Source organism: Esox lucius, chromosome 23, assembly GCF_011004845.1.
Source record: "Esox lucius isolate fEsoLuc1 chromosome 23, fEsoLuc1.pri, whole genome shotgun sequence".
NCBI lineage: Eukaryota > Metazoa > Chordata > Actinopteri > Esociformes > Esocidae > Esox > Esox lucius.
The window spans coordinates 13,188,027-13,208,978 of record NC_047591.1 but is presented as its reverse complement, the minus strand read 5'-3'; the positions used below and the strand labels follow the sequence as shown (position 1 = coordinate 13,208,978).

Below are 20,952 nucleotides of genomic sequence, written 5' to 3'. Positions count from 1 at the left end.
TGCTAATGGGATTATTGTTTTGTCTCTGATATTCAGACGCTAAAGTCTGCATTGATTGTAAAATTATGTCAGTATGAATTAAAACTTCCATCATTAAACTGATGATTCAAATTAAGGAGAAACACTTTCTGTAAAAGATAATTACAATTTGGTTGCATAGAAATTCAGATAAAACGTACTTGATTAATACCTATGCTAACAAATCTTAAATGTAAATCTCAAATAGAATTTCACATGACCACAAGAACAAACCACCACCCCCTACGTCAACTCCCTGAATCAAACACCAGTCCAACTTAAACCTACTATTAGCAGGGCATCACCTGTCACTGCCATTGGACGAGGATTCATTTGACACCTCTCTTTTGATATCATTTTATTCCTGAAGAGGGACACACACACACAGTAAACAAAATATCCAAACCCAAAAATAGATTAATTCATTGAATGTACACTATATGGCCAAAAGTACATGGACACCCTCAGGTGTTTCAGCCACACCCATGGCTCACAGGTGCATAAAATCCTGCACATAGCCAGGAAATCTCCATAGTCAAATATTGGCTGTACAATGGGTCGTATTGAAGAGCTCAATGACTTTATACATGGCAATGTGATATAATGTCACCTTTCCCACACATCAGTTTGTGACATTTCTGCACTTCTAGATCTGCCCGGTCAACTGTAAGTGGTATAACTGTGAAGTGGAAGTGTCAAGGAGCAGCAACAGCCCGGCCGCGAAGTGGCAGACCATGCAAACTCACAAAGGGGGGGCCGCCGAGTGCTGAAGCGTGTAGTGTGTAAAAATCTATCATCTGTTGCATCACTCACCACAGACATCCTCTGGTAGCACAAAAAAAACTGTGTGTCCGGAGCTTCACAAAATGGGTTGGCTTGGCCGAGCAGCTTTACGCAAGCCTCACGTCAACATGTGCAATGCTAAGCGTTGGCTGGAGTGGTGTAAAGCACACCGACCCTGGACACTGTACCAGTGCAACCATGTTCTCTGTAGTGATAAATCATGCTTTGATCTGTCAGTCTGATAGGTGAATCTAGGTGTGGCATATGCTGGGAGAACATTACCAACGGGAATGCAAGTTCGGTGGAGGAGGGATAATGGTCTGGGGCTGTGTTTCAGGGTTTGGACCAGGCCCCTTAGTTCCAGTGTGGGGTCATCTTAATGCTACAGGATACAAAGATATTTTAGACAAGTGGGTGCTTATGACTTTGTGCAACAGTTTGGGGAGGCCCAATCCTGTCTTCCCAGAAAAGTGGCAGCTGTTACAGCTGCAAAGGGGGGGGCCAACTCCGTATTAATGCCCATGGTGGAATGGGATGTCTGTCCCATGTAGGTGTGGTGGTCATGTAGGTGTGGTGGTCAGAGATTCCGTCATTCGCTTTTAGCCGTTGCGCAGCCGTAGTTTGTGTATCAGTTGGCGAGACATTGGGAAATCTACAAAAACATGTTTATTTCATAAACATGTTTCATAAGGGAATAATATTGTTAAGATGCAAATGTAATTATACACGGTATAAGAACGAGGCAATGCGCTCAGAAGTACGTTGTTGCCTTGTCTTTTTGAGGTACATTACAGCATGTGGTTAAATTGATGGAAAATATGTGTGGCTATATGGTGAAAAGACATGCTGTATTCGCATGTATAAAAATCCTTTTGGTGCACTGAAAGAGAAAGAGGCCACGACTGGCAGAACAGATTGCTGTTCAACAAATGTTTTAGTGTTTTCTTTTTGATGTAGACAACCTTTGAATTGTCAAAAATCTAATCTCCGTAGCCCACGCCGTGTGTGTGCCTGTATGGATTCCCAGTGTTCAGATCACACCGTGGCAGGATTCTGTGATGTGCTTCCTGTGAAAACTGTGTGTGTAAGTTTCAATCACCCCCTCACCCCCCCCCCCCCCCATAGTAGATCTAGAGCTCTGAAGTAGAGGTCGTTGCCAAGAGGCATTACATTACTTTTAAAGTGTGTGCGGTGTGGCAGCTAAAAGTCTTGATAAGAGAGCCAATGAGGAGAGGGAGTCAAAGAGGGGGGTCAATTTCATTTAAACTGTCCATTATAGTGGAATTCACTGAGGTTCAATTGATCAATTTAACATTTCCTCCCCCCCTGGGTTTTCCAGTTCACCAGCTGCATATAAATTCTTCAGAATCAACTGGAATTGAGATGGAATTAACCTTAACTCTGGGGCAAAGCACCATTTATTTCAGTCACAGAAAACAATTCACATCTATAGGCTTCAGCTTACCCCAGGAAATTCTAAATAGGAAAATGATAAATGTATTATTTTCTTGTATTACGGTTATATTTGCATTTTAAGTGAATTAAATACTTTGTCATGTCGTCCTAATTAAATTAAGGTTATGTTGTTATTGCAATTTCAGGATGCATGTATTCATCGGTTTTTATACATTTTTATATACTTTCAGGCTAATAAAATACTAATAGTTTCCTATAAATACATTGCATATATTAACAAATGCCCCAGTTTAAATCATTTTAAGTACATTTAAATCTCAATTTCCTGTTTGGTTTGGCTTAAACCGACAAAGAAATACATAAATGCATCAATTTCTTTGGATTACTGTTGCGATTTTCAAAATCACCCTATTCCAGAGAGATCTTCCGAAAGAGATCAGAGTCAGTGTCAGGTAGATCCTCTCTCAGCTGCACGTGCTCAAGGTCCATGTCTTCAACAGGTTACTGATTCTATATTTAACACAGATTGATCTCTGTTCTTTCCCAGTAATTAATCAGTCATGCAGAATAAAACCAACAACCAAAAAACAAGGCATTCCAATGCTTCCCTCAGGCTGCTTTTTCTACCACAGTATGACCAGGGGTCATGAGACCGGGGCAAGCAACGGGAGAGACAGACAGTTGTGTATAATGGCTCACAGCCAGGAGCATGGGATGGAATGGGATGGGACACCCACTGGCTAATACAGTCTGACCGTCACTAAAGTCGTTAGGATGTCACAGGAGAAAGGGCTGAAAAGTGTGCTGCACTCCAGACCCAAATTACACTTAGCACTAATATAGAGCACCATAGTAATGATGGATGATGGTGATAGGTCAATTGGAAAGAATTACAAGCAAAAGAAAACACACAAATTCGCCTAAAAGAAAAACCTCCTCACCCCCCCCCCCCCCCCCCCCCAGCAGTATAAAGCTTCCTGGACCAGACAGTTTACTCTCTATTAATTATAACGTTTACAGTTATTTTAAATGACTACATGCATCTCCCGCAGAGGAAGGAAAGAGGAATGAAGTGAGAGACACAGTCTAGGATGAGCTTCCAGAATTCGTCCTCTTTAAAGCACAGCACTTAATGAAACGCGTGCCCTTCCCTCCGGCATTCTGGCCGATTCATTATATGGGGGATTCATGTAGTCACAACCACAGGACCAGTGTTCTTACGTCTGCTCAACCAATGGAAATGGGTTGATGAAAGACCGCATTAACAACTGACTATAACAACTTTAGAATCCATCCCCATTATAGATGGTTATTATGCAGAGACTGGTGACAAATTTAAGGAAAAACACGGATAAATGAGTGGAGGAACATAACGAAAGCCGATGCTTCCGTACAGGTGTACTCCAAGATACAGTTAACATCCTTTCATTTACTGTGGCATGTATAAAATAGCTGAAAATAGCTGACCTTGATTTATAATCCAAATGGCAAATTTTCATTATTGGGTCTTTTCCGGAATGGCAATGCCCTCATCCACAGGGCACGAGGGGTCACTGAATTGTTTGACGTGATGAAAATGATGTGAAAATTATATCTTTTTCACTGGATCTCAACCCAATTGCATAACTATAATTTGACCTCAAATTCGGATCAAGATGGCAAGAGCAAAGCATGTAAGTGACTTTGAAAGAGGGTTAATTTTCGGGGCACGGAGGCCAGGCGCTCCAGTCACAAAGAACTGCTCAACTAGCTGGTGTTTCGAGAAACTGTGAATAAAGTTACTGCATTTAGAACTATAGGAAATACATCGGTAAATAGGGTCATAAATTATGTTTGAAAGCACATTCGATGGGAGTGATGCTTGTGCATAATGAGATATGTAAGAGCAAGTCTTTCCCAGGTGACTGAGAAAGTCTGTCTAGAACGACACAGTGAGGGATACTATGGTAGGGTTGCAGTGCAAAACTCCTTTTTGCAAAGGGTTTTCCCAACCACAATAAGGTACTATTATTTGTTACAGGAAATAGCATTTCAATAAGAATCTTCGGTCTAGTTTCAGTTACTGAAATTAGATACAGGGGAAATGTTGGATTGCACGACAGTAATAACCTTGGACCAAAACAAAATCCCCCTAGTTTATCTTGCCGTGTGCATTGTGAGGCTGCAAAGGCTAACAGAAGTCTTACCGGTCTGCCACCAATGGTCCAGCACAGGCACTCCAAAGGTTCTTTTGGCCCATTCCAGTGTCTCCACATCACAGCGCTCTCCAGCCACAAAGAGGCTCCGCAGTCTGGAGTAGTTAGAACATAAAGCAATAGGCGAATGAAGTGTAACAGAGTAGTGCTGAATCTATCAAAACAATATAAAATCCAAAGCGTGTTACAGATTTGACAATGATTCACTCCCAGAAGGGATTTCGAGTTATATAAAAGGGGAATTACGGCAGTTGCCGGGAAAGGTTTTCCATTAGACTATTTGCCTTACAAGTACCAGACCAACTTGCAAAAAAAACCACTATATTGATTTTGTAAGAACAATAGCCATTCAGTTGTGATTTGTAAAGATGGAGCCAGGCCAGTCGAAGTGACCTTGTCAGGGTGTGATAAAGCACAACACTGTGGCTGCATAGCCGAAACCCCATACGGTCTCCATATCCACACGCAACTCCAAAACATTTGAATGCATATTGTAGCCCCCCCCCCGTGGTGAGGGTCTAGGTATAATCTGAATGGGAAAACCTGGGTCACATTCCGGTGGATCATCCAGAGTCTCTTTGCGGCTCCTTTTTTCTGTATTCTACACAGAACGGCGATTTAGATCTCATCTATGTCCCCGTGCTCCTTCTCTGACCGCAGATGTTGGCAGGGGGAGAGATGCAGTCTTGGCTAGTTCCATCTGTTTGTAATTCATGCAAGTGGGTGGTGAGCTAGCACATTTCTCCATATCTTAAAAGGCCCAGATTCAGCCTTGGACATGCAACAATAGTCCCACAGTACAATACCTAATCTCAACAAAAGATGGGAAAATGTGCATCTCATTAACAACTCATTACATTTAGGTCATTTAGCAGACACTCTTATCCAGAGGGACTTACATAAGTTTTTGCAGTTATAAACCATAACCCCCATAATTGCACATTTTTCTGTGTGTGTGTGTGTGTGTGTGTGTGTGTATGTGTACTTGCAAAGATGGCATATGATAAATGTTAAGCAAACAGACAATGAGTAACAAGGCGGATGTCAGACAATCTTTCTGGTGCAGCAGTGCAGAAAATGTTGTCAACTAAAGTCATGTTCTTTGTAATCCGTTTTAATGTCTGCTTTGCCTGTGAGCATTGAGTTAGTGCTAAAGGCTCTAAAATTGTGCCTTCTCTGCTGTCCCTCTATTGAGCTGTGTTTGTTCCTCTGGTATGGTTGTATGCAACACCAGAAAGCTTCATACCCACTTTTGAATTATTTCTTTTAATAGGGGTAATGAGTGAAATTGCTCCAGCTGTCTGATAATGCCCCAAGGCCTTTAACGTGCAGAGCCATTCCACAAGACCAGGTTGGGTGGAATTATAAATAGTAATCATGAAACACACAGAGGAAATACTGCGATGAAAAAAAGTCTGCAACTTTTAGCACTTGGAAAAGTGCTAAACAAGCAAATGCGATGTTGTGCATCAGCACATAGAAAACAGACAGTAATGAAGGGAATGTCACAATAAATTAACACCTCATCAAACGCACAAATAACGGCACCACGTGTAAAGTCTTGTGAATTACATTCCACAGTGGGTGCTGAAATGATTACTTTGTTCTTTGATTCTCAATTCAGTTAATTAGACAACCCTCCAAAGTGTTGCTAAGGATGATGGAACATTGACACAGTCCATTCATTATTATGAAGCAATACCCCAATGGCATCAATAGTTCATATGGGATTTGTGTTACATTTTAGAAAAATAAATTGGATCTGAGCCTGCAGCAGTGAGCTGTTATCAGATGGACATATAGTATGATGTGCTCTCCACTTATGGGCTGCTGTACTGCTTCCTCTTTACTTTCCCTGAGAACTTCCTATTTCCTGACTTGTCAAATAACATTTCTGGGTTCCACTGCTCGGCGCTACATGACTGTTAAGGCTGCCCCCTGTGTTGCTGCGGAAAGTGCTGCGTCTTACAGCGAGGCCGTGGATTGGTTGTCTCACGGGGGGGGGGGGGGGTCAAACACTGTCTGAACAACGGCTTCAGCTAACCAATTATAACACATAGTGAAAAGACTGTCATGGTGAAGTTTAGGTGGAACAGTTCATTCTAACCCTTTGGGATTTGTCCCCGATCTGGCCGTAGGGGTTGCACTGCTGAGGCAAATGAGATAACCAGGACCAAAGGTTAAAAGAACACTGTCCTCTGTCCAATAAGTACATTATTGTGCAACTAGTAGGGAAAAGATCCCTCATCTTCAAAATTGAATAACCAAAATAACATTTTCCACAAATTTGGGATAAATATAAATGATTAAAAATACCTTTTGGGATAACGCTAACTTGTGTGTAAAACTGCCGGGCCCCATCCAAAAATGTCCTATTCTATTACACAGAATATTGCTGACTGATTCTCTGTGACTTTGGCAGCCTAGTAGCAGCACAGAATGTTATACTAGTACTAGATGGCGTGAACTGCTACTGTGATGTGGATGCTAATCGGGTCTGAATGAGAACTCCAGTAAGAACACATTTATGAGTGGTCAGTCTGGGCAAATCTCCAACAGATGGTTAGAGGCTAAGGGCCTATTCACATTAACAAAACATACCGTGACAACCTCTCAATTTAAATACAATTTATGCTAATATATTTACATTTAAATTTGCTATTGGAATGTATTGGCTAGACAAAGCTTGGCAGTCTGTGCAACGCATGCACGCAGTTAACCAGCAAGTCAAACTTTACATCAAACTGAAGATAAAAGGGATGCTAATAACCAGTGCTGCACAAATAAAGTTGAATATTTACACATTCCACTTGTTACATACACTACATTTACTGAATAGTCTATATGCACTTCTGGTTAGATGCTAACTGCGTTTCGTGGTACTTTACTCGTACTGTTCAATGACAAAGTTTAATCTAATCTATTTGAGACAATGCACAATATGTGCAGTCTACATGCGTCCAACTTCGTCATGTTTGCTAGGAAAGATAATGGGATGTCCAACATGGGCCACCCCTTAACGGCCAATGTGCAGTCAATGAGCAAATGCGCAGCTTATTCATTGAGCCAACATGGTGTTAGTGGGGACGTTTGCAGGGTATCTTGAAATATATACGGCTGGGTGCTAAGGATACCTGGTGAGGGGGTACTGAGAGCCCAGTGTGGCCCCGGGGTCTTGCTGGCGTATGGCTCTTATGGCGGTGGGCGCTGTGAACATGGAGGAACAACCATGCTCGGACAGCACACGGAAGAACGCCCCAGCATCCGGCGTCCCAACAGGCTTGCCCTATAGGGAGGAAGGAAAGCGGTAGTGAGGTGCACAGGCCCATTCAGAGCAAGCCATTTTGACAGGCTTACGTTAATTGATCACAGCCAGCCAACTATAAAACAGAAGAATGGCACTTGTGGATTTTAATCAAAGACTGTAACGTTTTGTTCTGGTTGGTGAGAGTGGAAGGTGAGTGTGCAGTTCCACACAGTGAACATTTCTGTTCTGCGATTAAATGAACTCACTTCAACAGTGTGCAACTGAATTAACATTCATAGCCAGATCTGTCTGAAATATATTTTGAACCCAGGCTTGCGGACAGATGGGCTAAAACAGATGGATTAGAAACAGGATTACACATCAACACAGTACTGTGCACCAACAAAAGACATTACGTGGAAGAGCACACGGGCGACCAAAAAAACAAATGAATCCTTTATAGGTCCAGTCATCCCCTGGTGTTTTACAGTGGGTGACACTAGAGTGAGGGTGGGCCAGAATCAAATGAGCTGGGAAAACAACAAGAACAAATATCAACAAACCGGAGAGGCTTCCTCTCTGAGTAAATATATGTGACTGTGTATTGATTAGAGAGAAAACAGAAGGTGCTGTGTGGAGAGTAACCGGGACGACAACGTGGCAGGTTGTTGAACCGAAGTGGGCCACACCACACCACAAACACAGCCACAGACAACAGGCTCTGACTAAAGCCAAGCTGATAAATTCGACACCCCACATCAAATCACCTAACAGCTAGAGACCAAAAGGCTAATGAGATGGACAGTCAGTAGGAGCCATCCCTGCTTCGCAGCTCTCACTCCCCGCCAGTGAATATCAGTTTAATGAGGCTGGGGTATATTTGAAATAACGATCCTCATGTCTGTAACCAGCCGCCTGAAACCACATAATAATGTGTACCCTAAGAGCACATTGTTGGTGGTCCTTATTAAAATGAAGTAATCAGCGAAGGCTTTTCCAACCACTGATAGAAAGGGACAAGTCCATGGGAAAGCTGACCAATAGCGACCAGTTGACCGGTTATCATAGCGAGGTAGCACAACTGTCCTGTACATACCTCATATAGAACCGTAGTGTTGCCATGGATGAGAGGGGCATAGCAGATGTAGGAGTGGCCAACTACCCAGCCTAGGTCAGATGCTGCCCACCAAACCTGGTACAGAAAAGGCAGAGACCGGTTAGAGAACACATACGGTTTCTGCATACAAAGGCTGTATGATCTGTGCAAAATGAGAAGGCACACTGGGCATATTTCACATTAATTTACCTCACCAGGCTTGAGGGCGTAAATGTTTTCCATGGTCCAATTCAACATCACAGCATACCCAGCGGTGTCTCTGACAACGCCCTGGGGTGCAAAGGTTATTCAAATGAGGCACATGTTGAAGCCAGACCAATTTAATAAGCTCTCAACAGGGATTCTCATTTTATTATTATTTATTTTTTTATTTTTTGCTTTTTACAAAATAACACTTTTTACATTTTCTCTGAACAAATTTCTCTTTTTTTTCAGGTAACTGTTTAGTCAGGCATTCTTCACTAAGATTTTAAAACTATACCAGTGAAACCAGTATGAGAACAGCTGTGTCCTGATAGATTTTACTGATGAGTCTGACAGGACAGTAGACTATAACATGGCTTAAGGGCACAGGACCTTGCCAGTGGGTGAATATTTAAAATTACCTGGTACCAAAGATAAAGGGGCGCTATTCAAAATGATGTTTTTCCAATTTAGAGCTGCCTCCTGGCTATTAAATTATTTTAACAGCATGGTTCACCAAATGCTGTTCAGAAATTCTGTTTACGGTTTGAACAGTGTTTTGTCTATCAGTGGGTACACTGACACTAAGTCTACTGTGAAACATACTGGCATATTTGACCAGTGGCGTCGCTAGGCCTGGGCGCCCGGGGCTGTAGCCGTGGAGCATTCATGAATAGCCCCGGATCTTAAATTGACCAAAAATAATAATAATAAAAAAAGAAAAGTGCCCCTGATCTATTCATCTATAATTCCGATCACGCATTATGACAATGTAGACGTATAGGCCGATAGCATGTACATCAAATACTCCCCCAGCATGTACATTCAAAACCCGGTATTTCTGTCCCGGGGGGGGGCGGCTAAGCCCAGAATGTATTGTAATCCTAGCAACGCCTCTGCCTTTGACATAACAGTAGTGTTTTAGGAGTGTACCTTCGGCGTGCCTGTGGTCCCAGAGGTGTAGAGGACGTACAGTGGGTGGTTGGCAGGAAGAGGCACACAGTCATGAGGACTGGAGGTGGCCATCTCCTCGTCCCAGTCCAGATAGAGGTCACGGTGCATAAACACCTTCTCCTGTTGCAGAAAGTCAGACATTTTCATGACATTCGAGACATTTTGTTGTTTTTAGGCAAATCTACAATAATCCTCCAACCACCAATGCACGTTATTTTACATTTGTCAATTGCAGGTTCACCCGTTTGTGTGTATTAAGTGAGCAGGGTGCTGCAGTGTCACTGTAACGCTGTTCCTTCCTTTAACCCAGTCCAGCGTGTTTTCACTGGAGCCTGTTATCCATCTCAATGCTACATGCTACATCAATCCTACACAGAGGATAATCAAAAGTATTCCAAATCATCGGTTATAGTTTGATCAATGACAGCCTTGCCCTTGGTGAGTTGGACTACTATGTAGGGCTGTGTTTCATTTCTATAGGCCTCACCATGTTGGGCCGATTGTAGATGAGGACCTTGGAGGACTTGTGAGAGCTCAGCTCCAGGGCTTTCTCCACCAGGGGGATGTACTCCACTCTCCTGCCAGGCTCAATGCCAAAGGAGGCCGTCACTATCATCTTGGGCTGAAAGGCATGAAATTAGTTTAGTTGGCATTAGTTGGAAATCTACTTTAGAACAAATTCTGAAAAGCATGTCCTGACAATGAGAAGTACTTTACGTTAATACCTGTAACATGAATCCTTGATAATAATTTGCACAACATGCTGTCTGCCTCAGGTTAACTTAATAAAGGTAATGTAAACCGTCAGTCTATATTTAGCAAACATTTTAATTCAGATAACACTAATACATTTTAAATGATCCTCAGCAATAACAGAGGGGATCCTTTCGGGATCTAAAACAAAAAAAAATATTTTCTGGATTTAGTTTTAGATTCCGTCACTCAGTTGAAATGTACCAATGATAACAATTACAGACTTCTACATGCTTTGTAAGTGGGAAAACATGCAAATTTGGCAGTGTATCAAATACTTGTTCTCCCCACTGTAACATAGATCTGACGTTGGATCAAATATTTAGTTAATATCCCTGCTGCTTTGTGAAATCAAAACATGCTTTATCACTTGGCTTCGGGGAAACCTTTATTTACTGTAATATTACCATAGTGACTATAAAAGTAAACCATTGGATATGACCGGGTATACTTATATTTTACATATGCCTACACAGCCATTAAGCAGTTCTTAAAATACAAAAGAACAAATGTATGTTTGTGTGTGTGTGTGTGTGTGTGTGTGTGTGTGTGTGTGTGTGTGTGTGTGTGTGTGTTGTATTAACAGAACCAAATCCACATGTTGGATTATTCGGGTAGCATCACTCACAGAGTTACGAAAGAATTTCAGCACATCAAATCACACAATGCAAACCTGGCACAATGCAAAGCTCTGATGGTAGGCTGACCTTGGCATGGTCGATGCGGACTGACAGCTCCTTGGAAGCAAAGCCCCCAAATATGAGGCTGTGGGGGGCACCAATCCTGGCACAGGCCAGCATGGTGAACATGGCCTCTGGCACCATGGGCATGTAGATGACCACTAGGTCCCCCTTCTTGACCCCATGTTTCACCAGGACCCCCGCCAGCCTGGACACCTGAGTGAAGAAGGGAAAGGCTTGAAGCTGCTGATGGATCACGTGACAATGTCTGGGGTCCATCTATGCTGGGATGTCCCGCAGCATAATGGAAATGTCAAGGGTCAAGATTTTCTTTTTACCTGCTCATGGAGTTCCCTGAACGTGATGCTCTGCTTTGTGTCAGTAACTGGGCTGTCATGTATGATGGCCGTCTGATCTCCTCGCCCGCTCTCAATGTGACGATCCACAGCATTGTAGCAAGCATTCAACTCCCCACCGACGAACCTTACACAGAGACAAGGCGAGAAGCATGTTGTCTTTAAAGGACATTAATACGCATCTACTGTAATACTGGACTTTCACTACATGTGTAAATCCATGCCACACACACACACATACACACACACACATACGTCTGAAACCCCAGCTATATTGACAAATTCCAAGTCTTAACTCTGAGTGCTCTATAGGGAAGTTAAGCAGTGCTAAGACGGGTGTTAGGCGTCTAGGCTCCTGTTTTTTTAAAGATATGGCCGCACATAGCAAGATTTGTCACCCTGCACTGTCCCTCCCTGACTATGACCTTAATTTATACCTGATTACAACATTGAGGTCATAACCGAGGTCAGAGGGATCATGGGGGATTTTTACCATTCAGATGTAAAGGTTAATCTGGTGAGGCCATATGTCAAATACAATGGGCAGATATGGTCAATACAAAATACATTCTTAGATTAATCTTTACACAGTATTCACCAGGGGAAAGGTAGTGGACATAATGTACAACTGTATCTATTTACCTGGTGTTTTCCCAACACAGACAGTATAATACTGCTAAGAAACATAAATTATAGCTCCAAGGTGGAAGTGGCTGTAGTGCACAGAGTTATAAGTGGCAACATCACCCTTCAGTAGGCTACATTTTCATTGTACCATGGCCACTGCAGACATCAGCCATTTGAATGCATTATATTGGGTGGTTATATTGATGCTTTCAGTATTATTGGCACATTTCTGATAAGAGGCGTTTAATATTTTTTACCAGGTACATATGAATGAAGAACACATTTTGAGGTATGATCTGGGAGGAATTTCGGTTAACATGCCTTGCTCAGGGTCAGAACGACAGATTGTTCACTTTGTAGCCCTGGGATTAGAAACAGCAACCTTTTGTTTGTCCAATGCTCCTGACCACTAGGATACCCTGCCAAACCATTATTCTGTAACAGGAATGGAAAAAGGGGAAATGCTTGCAGAGAAAAAGGTATAATTTTCTGTATTCATGGGAGGTTTTTTGCAACTGTTGTGAGCCCCATGTTGTCAGAAGGAAATGTGTGCAAATATTCTTTGCATATTGTCATGGGGTGTTGTGCTTGTTTTGGGCAACAGAGGGTGCCACTCACTCTCGTGGCTGCTTCACGTGCTCTCGACAATGTAGTTCAAGTGCTAGCTTGGCTAGTCAGTCCGGTCAGGTGAGAGAGCCAGCCAAAGGTAAAGTAAAGTGAAGCAACAGATTTAAGTTATTATGGTTAATCTTTTGAAAGTGATAGCGTTATAAAGCATAGGACCCACTGCCTGATTTTAGGTCAACCATGTATCTCTATTTGTGAGTTATTTGCCTTTCCATTTGGTTATAGGTGAATTGACATGAATTGTAGATGCAGTACCTATTTCTTTTTATACCCCAGTGAAACAGGAACAGCGGTTTTATTTGACTTTATAATGTTTGCCAGTCATTTTGTAGGTGGCCGTATAATAAGTACTTTAACAAATGAGGCATCTTAAGTACTTGGGAAGTAGCTAGTTTTCAACGGGGAGAGATTACTTCTGTCCTGCCACTCATACCTGTGACATTGAAAAGGCCCCTTATGGACTTAGCCTGCTGTTGTCATAGCAACAGAATACTCCAATGAACACTACAGAGTGTTGTGAGCTGTATGTGTAGGAGATAAGAAATCAGAAGTTTATTATTAATAGCTTATTTACTAATTTCTGTTTAGTATGTTGGCTGTTTAGAACAGTAGCCTAACTATTTGGAAGGAGATACAGCTGATATTTTAAACATTACAACCTCAAGGCCAGACCTTCATTCTTTATGCTTTTCCACTATAGAACCAGTAGTCCGTGTTGCAGTGTGTGAAGAGCATAGCTGGTTTTTGTCACTTTACGTTACCTAGTTCTCCCTTTTTGCCCCTTTTCTCATTTCTCTCATTGAATGTTATCCCCTCTCATTCTGTCTTGCTATTTCCTTAACCTCTCATTCTGTTTTGTCTCCTTTTTTATTTCCCTTTCATCTTCTTTTTTCTACATTGTTTTTTTTTAATAGATATCTACAATGCATTTAGAAATTCTACACCCCCTTGGACCTTTTCCACTTACTGTTGTGTTTCATTAGGTTTTTATTCGTTTTTTTAGGTCATACATACCACCCACCTACCCACTGATCTACAAATCATACTCCACACTTTTAAAGAGGAGTTGTGTTGTTATTGTTAAATTGCATAATATAGTAAAAATAACCAACTGAAATTCTACACCCTTACTCTGTTAAATCAGCTTTAACCAATCATATTCAAAAGCACACACCAAGTAAAAGATACAGTCAGAGACCTTTGTATATAACAAATCTATTATAGGCTGGATGTTTAATTAGTTTTTTTTGGGTCAAGTATGTGACTTGTACATGGTGTACAACATTTTTATTTAAACTGCCATGGTTACATTAACTAAATGTGTCTTTTATTGTGTCCTAAAATCATTCACTTCTGAATGATATTTACCTATCCTGGTGTAGGTCAAGTGTTAAAAAAGCTACATTTGCTGAGACAGAGGATATATAAAATAGTCAACTGTCCAATGGGTGAAGGCAAAAGTCAACTATTGAAGATATACACAATTTCTGTGGGTGTCTCCACCTCAATACCTTTTAACACCTGAAATACAACCCTGTTTCTAAAAAAGTTGTGACACTGTGTAAAATGTAAAGGAAAAACAGAATCCAATGATGTGCAAATCATTTAACCCCTACATTCAATAGAAAATAGTACAAAAACAACATATCAGATGTTGAAACTGAGAAACATTATTGTTTCTTGAAAAATATATGCCCACTTTGAATTTGATGCCAGCAACACATTTCAACAAAGCTGGGACTGGGGCAACAAAAGACTGGAAAAGTTGTACAATACAAAAATAACCTGGTGGAACATCTCACAAATAATTAAGTTAATAGTCAACAGGTCAGTAACATGACTGGGTATAAAAACAGCATCCCAGAGAGGATGAGTCTTTCAGAAGATGGGTAGTGGTTCACAAATCTATGAAAGACTGCGCGGGCAAATAGTGCAACAATTTAAGAATAACATTTCTCAAAAATTGCAAAGCGTTTAGGGATCTCATCTACGTTACATTATATCATTAAAAGATTCAGAGATTCTGGAGAAATCTCTAAATGCGTGGGACAAGGCCGAAAACCAATATTAGGTGGGCGTGATCTTTCGGCACTCAGGTGGCACTGCATTAAAAACAGACACAATTCTGTAGTGGACATCACTGCATGGGATCAGGAACTCTTCTGAAAACCATTGTCTGTGAACACAGTACGTCCCTGCATCCAGGGAAGGCAAGTTAAAACTCTACCATGTAAAGAAGCTCATTTAAGACGGTCCAAGGCGAAGTGGAAAACTGTCCTGTGGTCAGGGGCTAAAGAGGAGAGGGACTACACTGCGTGCACAATTATTAGGCAAATCTTATTCCTTAAGATTTATTTTATTGCTGAACAAACACAATGCTCTCAGTCAATCCAAAATATCATTGAACCTCAAACATGAATGTTTAACAAAGGAAAACTGAGTTTTGATCTTTCTCAGGGGAATACATAAGTGTGCACAATTATTAGGCAACTAAATTACAAAAATAATTTGTCCAACTCACTTGTTTATTATCGGTTTTTAGAGAGTGCAAAAAATAAGTAACACAAAATGAAAATTAAATAACATTTTCTGGCCTATTCAGTGACCGATATAGCCACCCTTCTTTTCAATAACTGCCATGAGCCTTCCATTCATGCAGTCTGTCAGTTTTTTGATCTGTTCACGATCAACTTTCTCTGAAGCAGCAGCCACAGCCTCCCAAATGCTGTTTAAAGAGGTGTATTGTCTTCCCTGATTGTAAATCTCACATTTGGGAAGGGTCCACAAGTTCTCAATAGGATTTAAATCAGGTAAGGAAGGGGGCCAGGTCATTATTTGGGCATCTTTGAGGCTCTTGCTGGCTAGCCAAGCAGTGGAGTACTTGGATGCATGTGATGGAGCATTGTCCTGCATGGCCTTCTTGAATGCTGAGGACTTCTTCTTGTACCACTGCTTGAAGAAAGTATCTTTCAGAAACTGGCAGTAGGTATGGGAGTTGAGTTTCAGTCCATCTTCAACCCGAAAAGGTCCAACTGCCTCATCCTTAATGAGCCCATACCAGTACCCCTCCTGCACCTTGCTGGTGCCTGACTCGAATTGGTGCCCTGTGTCCATTAGTGATAGCCACGGGCCCATCCATCTGGTCCATCAAGAGTCACTCTCATTTCATCTGTCCATAAAACCTTTGAAAAATCTGTCTCCAGGTATTTATTTGCCCAATCTATATGCTTCAATGTGTGAAACTTATTCAGTGTTGGTCTTCTCTCAGCTTTCTTGACCTTGGCCATGTCTCTGAGCACTTGACACCTTGTACTTCTGGACATTTCAGGTGGGTTGCAGTTCTGGAATATGGTGGCACTGGAGGATTATGGGTTCCAGGTGGCTTCACATTTAATTATTCTCAAGTCTTTTGCAGTTAATTTGCGTGCATTTTTTGCACCCCAGTTGACTATTCACAACAAAACCTTTGATTGTCCAGTGGTCACGCCTCAATAGTTGAGCTATTTTAAGAGTGTTGCTTCCGTCTGAAAGGCATTTTACAATTTATGACATTTCAGTGTCATTTAAATCTATTTTTTGGCCCATTTTACCTGAGGTCATGAAGCTGCCTAATAATTATGCACACCTTGGTATAAGGTGTTATTTACTGTTGCCACACCCTCCCTCATTACACAAATACATGTCACCTGAAAATGATTCAATCCAATGAGCATTCAAGTTTATATGGTTTGCAGTTGGAAAATGTGCATAGAAATAATACAATCAGAATACTCACTTGCCTAATAATTGTGCACGCAGTTTATACAGCTTCTTGTCAGCGCACAGTTCAAAAGCCAGCATCCATGATGGTATGGGGGTGCATTAGTGCACATGGCATGGGTGACTTGCACTTCTGTGAAGGCACCATTAATGCTGAACAATATACACCGATCAGCCATAATATTATGACCACTGACAATATCACGTCATCATGGCACGTAATCACGTCATCATGGCACCTGTCAGTGGATGGGATATATTAGGCACCAAGTGAACATTGTCCTCAAAGTTGATGTGTTTGAAGCAGGAAAAATGGGCAAACGTAAGGATCAGAGTGACTTTGACAAGGGCCAAATTGTGATGGCTAGACAACTGGGTCAGAGATTCTCCAAAACTGCAGCCTTTGTGAGGTGTTCCCGGTCTGCAGTGGTCAGTACCTATCAAAAGTGGTCCAAGGAAGGAAAAGCGGTGAACCTGCGACAGGGTCATGGGTGGCCACGGCTCACTGATGCACATGGGGAGCGAAGGCTGGCCCCGTGTGGTCTGATTCAACAGATGAGCTACTGTATTATGACTGCTGGTAATAATAGAAAGGTGTCAGAACACAGTGCATCGCAGTTTCTTGTGTATGGGATGGCGTAGCCGCAGACCAGTCAGGTTGCCCATGCTGACCCCTGTCCACTGCTGACATGCCCATTGTGCCTACAATGGGCATGTGAGCATCAAAACTGGACCACAGAGCAATGGAAGAAGGTGGCCTGGTCTGATGAATCATGTTTTCTTTTACATCACATGGATGGCTGAGTGCGTGTGCGTCGCTTATCGGTAGAACACATGGCACCAGGATGCACAATGGGATGAAGGTAAGACGTTGGAGGCAGTGTGATGCTTTGGGCAATGTTCTGCTGGGAAACCTTGGGTCCTGCCATTTATGTGGATGTTACTTTGACACATACCACCTACTACCTACTACCTGATCATTGCTGCAGGCCATGTGCACCCTTTCATGGCAACGGTATTCCCTGAGGGCATTGGCCTCTTTCAGCAGGATAATGCGTCCTGCTACAAAGCAAAAATGGTTCAGGAATAGTTTGAAGAACACAATAATGAGTTAAAAAGTGTTGACTTGGCCTCCAAATTTCCCAGATCTCAATCCAATTGAGCATCTGTGGGATGTGCTGGACAAACTAGTCTGATCCATGGAGGCCCCACCTTGCAACTTACAGGAATTAAAGGATCTGCTGCTAATGACTTAGTGCCAGATACCACAGCACACCTTTAGAGGCCTAGTGGAGTCCATGCCTTGACCGGTCAGGGCTGTTTTAGCGGCAAAAGGGGGACCTACACAATATGAGGCAGGTGGTCATAATGTTATGGCTGATTGGTGTATACAGGTTTTGAAGCAACATATGCTGCCATCCAGACAATGTATTTTTCAATACCAAAGAATGCCAAATCACATTCAGTCTGCACGTATTACAACAGAATGGTAGTAAAAGTCTGGGTACTAAACTGGCCTGCCTGCAATCCACCCACTGAAAACATTTGGCACATTATGAAACAAAAAATATGACAAAGGAGACCCGAACTGTTGAGCAACTGAAAGCAAGATTTCACTTAACTACAGCAATTGGTCTCCTCAGTTCCCAAACACTTACAGAGGTTGTTCTTTGGTAAAAGGAGAGGTGACGCAACACAGTAATAAACATGCCGCTGTCCCAACATTTTTTCAAACGTGTTTCTGGCATGAACTTCAAAATGGGCATGTATTTTTCCAAAAACAATAAAATGTCTCAGTTTCAATATTTGTTGTTGTACAATTTTCAGTTAAATATAGAGATTAAATGATTTGCACATCTTTGGATTGTTTTTATTTGCATTTTATGCAGTGTCACAATAATTATCTGAATAAAATGTATGGAATATATCATGGTCACACCAAATAACTGTAGAAAAACAAATTTTGAAAAGCATTAAAGAAAACAGTGTTTTAGAATATATATTTTAACATGTTAAATGAAAAACCATATTCGTCATTGACCATTATCGGCCTACTCCATAGGTAGAACCACTGTCCTAACTCAGGTAGCCGTGAAATTCCAAGTTTGAAAGCAAGGTGTTTTGATGACATGGGGCCCATATCAACACATAAATAACACAATACACAATTTTCAAGGAACCATGTCGGCTCAACAGTGCCACTTGAATTTCTCTAGGAGCATGGTCTAGACTATTACTAAGAAATGGAACCTGTCTGTATCAGTCTGTCACTCCAAACTGGATGATTGAGCTGAGAGGCTAGCAAGACAAATGTAATATTTTTACATTTACGCCCTTTACAATTCCTATGCTCTACCTTATAAATCCCAAGCACTCAAATCATGCCTAAAATGATAGGGGTGGCAAGAAAGAACCCTTTACTTAATTTGATGCTACTACTAATTGAGTACATTGTTAACGTTGATAATAAAAAAAAGTTGTAAACTAATTTAATTACCAATTAGTTAGATATAACTGGGATGCAGCAAAATAAACTGAAAGATGACAAACTGTATGTACACAGGTGTAAAGTTGACTTTCTATAGTCACTGTATCTCCCACTGTCTTCTATCCTTTACACTTTTCCCCTAGACACTTATTTCCATCTCCTAGTTACTGATATAATTGGTAAGGTTAAATCTAATTGTAGCTGATAAGTGAGACTGAGAAAAAGTTATTGTTTTTCACTGTTTTCAGAACATTCAAAGTTCATTATCAGCACAAGCTCAGGACTTCTACTCCAGTGAAGTTACATAAAATAATGGGATCAGCTTCAAAGACCATTATGCACTGGCAGAAGAATGGAAGATCCAGGGAAATTATGGGACAGTGTTTGGATCTTTGCATGTTAATGAACATAATTGAACTCATTACTTGAATATGACTTAACACTTAATTATTTAATATCAACATTATAATATATGTAGTGGTTGCACTGTCACTTATGAATAATGTCACCATGATTCACTGTATGCTATGCAGCAGACTCCCTTTCTCAAGCACAGGACAGCTGATCATAAAATAAATAGACACCATCAACATGTCAGGTCGCAATGTCAACCAATTATTATTAAGAATTTTGTTCCTACATTATTTTGCAACTCAGGTGCATGCAAAAAACAATATATATACTACATTTTGTTAGTGAATGGATATATTAAAATGGAGACTGCTTTTAATTCCGAAACCCACGTAAAAACGGCCCTTTGGCCACTAGTGGTCTCTAACCAACTCTGTGGGTCTCAGTCTCCATAATGGGAAATAAACTGTGTGTGTCCTCTAACCTTCTCTATGTTAACTATAATCGTATTGCCTGAATGTTTCTGTCCCAATTGACACGTAGCACTAAATAGAAAAGCAGCAAGTACTTGCTCTGGATGCATTGCCAGTGATTTCAGTAACTAATTTCTAATAAGTCTATAAGCCTACCATTATTCAACAAAACAGTATCATAGTATTGTTGCACTGAAATTGGGAAACATAGTTACCACTTTGGGAATACGACATCATCTTTGTCCAGTGTTTGTCTCCATGGCTTAAACCAGGTGATACTTCGGGCTGCTTTACTCCAAAAAGTTTCAGGGTCATCTCTCGCTGTTCGGAAGACGTCTTCGTACGTCTTTTTTGTTGAGAATGTTCTGTTGTTACATAGTTGCTTAGTTGTGGACAAACATAAGGCAGCTCCCTCATCACAGAATGCAGTTAGTGTATTTGGAATTGGAAGATAAGTGCAGTAACCGTTGCAAGCAGATTTCTGTCGTCTAACATTTGCGGTGAAGTATTTTTTAAAAATCAAATGTAATCTATTTGGCCGAAAAACACTCATCTTTGAAGTCTTGATGAGATAATGTTAAGATTTTCGCTCGTCCAATACAGTTTACAGGTGACCGAACCGAATTATCCGCGGACTCTTTTCCGGAGAAACGTTCAGTTCGTTTATACGTTATGTAACGTTCTACTGAATTCAAAGGGCGCGAACCACCTCTTCAAAAGCAATCGGGAATGATTGTGGTTTGGCGATACCAGCATTTTCAATGTCCTTTAAAACGTCACTCACTGCTCCGTGTCACACCCACCAACTCAAAGTGCATTATGAAAGTTTTGTGAAAAGGTCTTGTTCTGTGGCAATAATTCTGGAACGTAGCAAACGTTTAAGCGAACTGAACTCACCGCCCTATAACTATTGCTACGCGAACTT

At 41.3% G+C, this 20,952-nt stretch overlaps 2 protein-coding genes across 3 annotated transcripts in view; one reads left to right on the top strand and one right to left on the bottom strand.

The window, feature by feature from the left end:
* acss3 (acyl-CoA synthetase short chain family member 3) overlaps positions 1–20,859 on the bottom strand; it is a 43,387-nt gene extending 22,528 nt beyond the window's left edge. For both annotated transcript variants that reach the window (XR_002195987.3, XM_010887212.5), the window contains exons 1-9: positions 20,243–20,859; positions 11,685–11,829; positions 11,374–11,562; positions 10,401–10,535; positions 9,893–10,033; positions 8,966–9,046; positions 8,756–8,851; positions 7,547–7,698; positions 4,404–4,507 (exon numbers count right to left, since the gene is read on the bottom strand). Coding sequence is in view for 1 of the 2 variants with exons in the window: in XM_010887212.5 (XP_010885514.1) it covers positions 4,404–4,507; positions 7,547–7,698; positions 8,756–8,851; positions 8,966–9,046; positions 9,893–10,033; positions 10,401–10,535; positions 11,374–11,562; positions 11,685–11,829; positions 20,243–20,580 (1,381 nt within the window). In the remaining variant the exon portion in view is untranslated. The remainder of the gene's footprint in view (positions 1–4,403; positions 4,508–7,546; positions 7,699–8,755; positions 8,852–8,965; positions 9,047–9,892; positions 10,034–10,400; positions 10,536–11,373; positions 11,563–11,684; positions 11,830–20,242) is intronic.
* lin7a (lin-7 homolog A (C. elegans)) overlaps positions 1–20,952 on the top strand; it is a 77,079-nt gene that overhangs the window by 19,189 nt on the left and 36,938 nt on the right. The gene's annotated exons all lie outside the window — the stretch shown is intronic.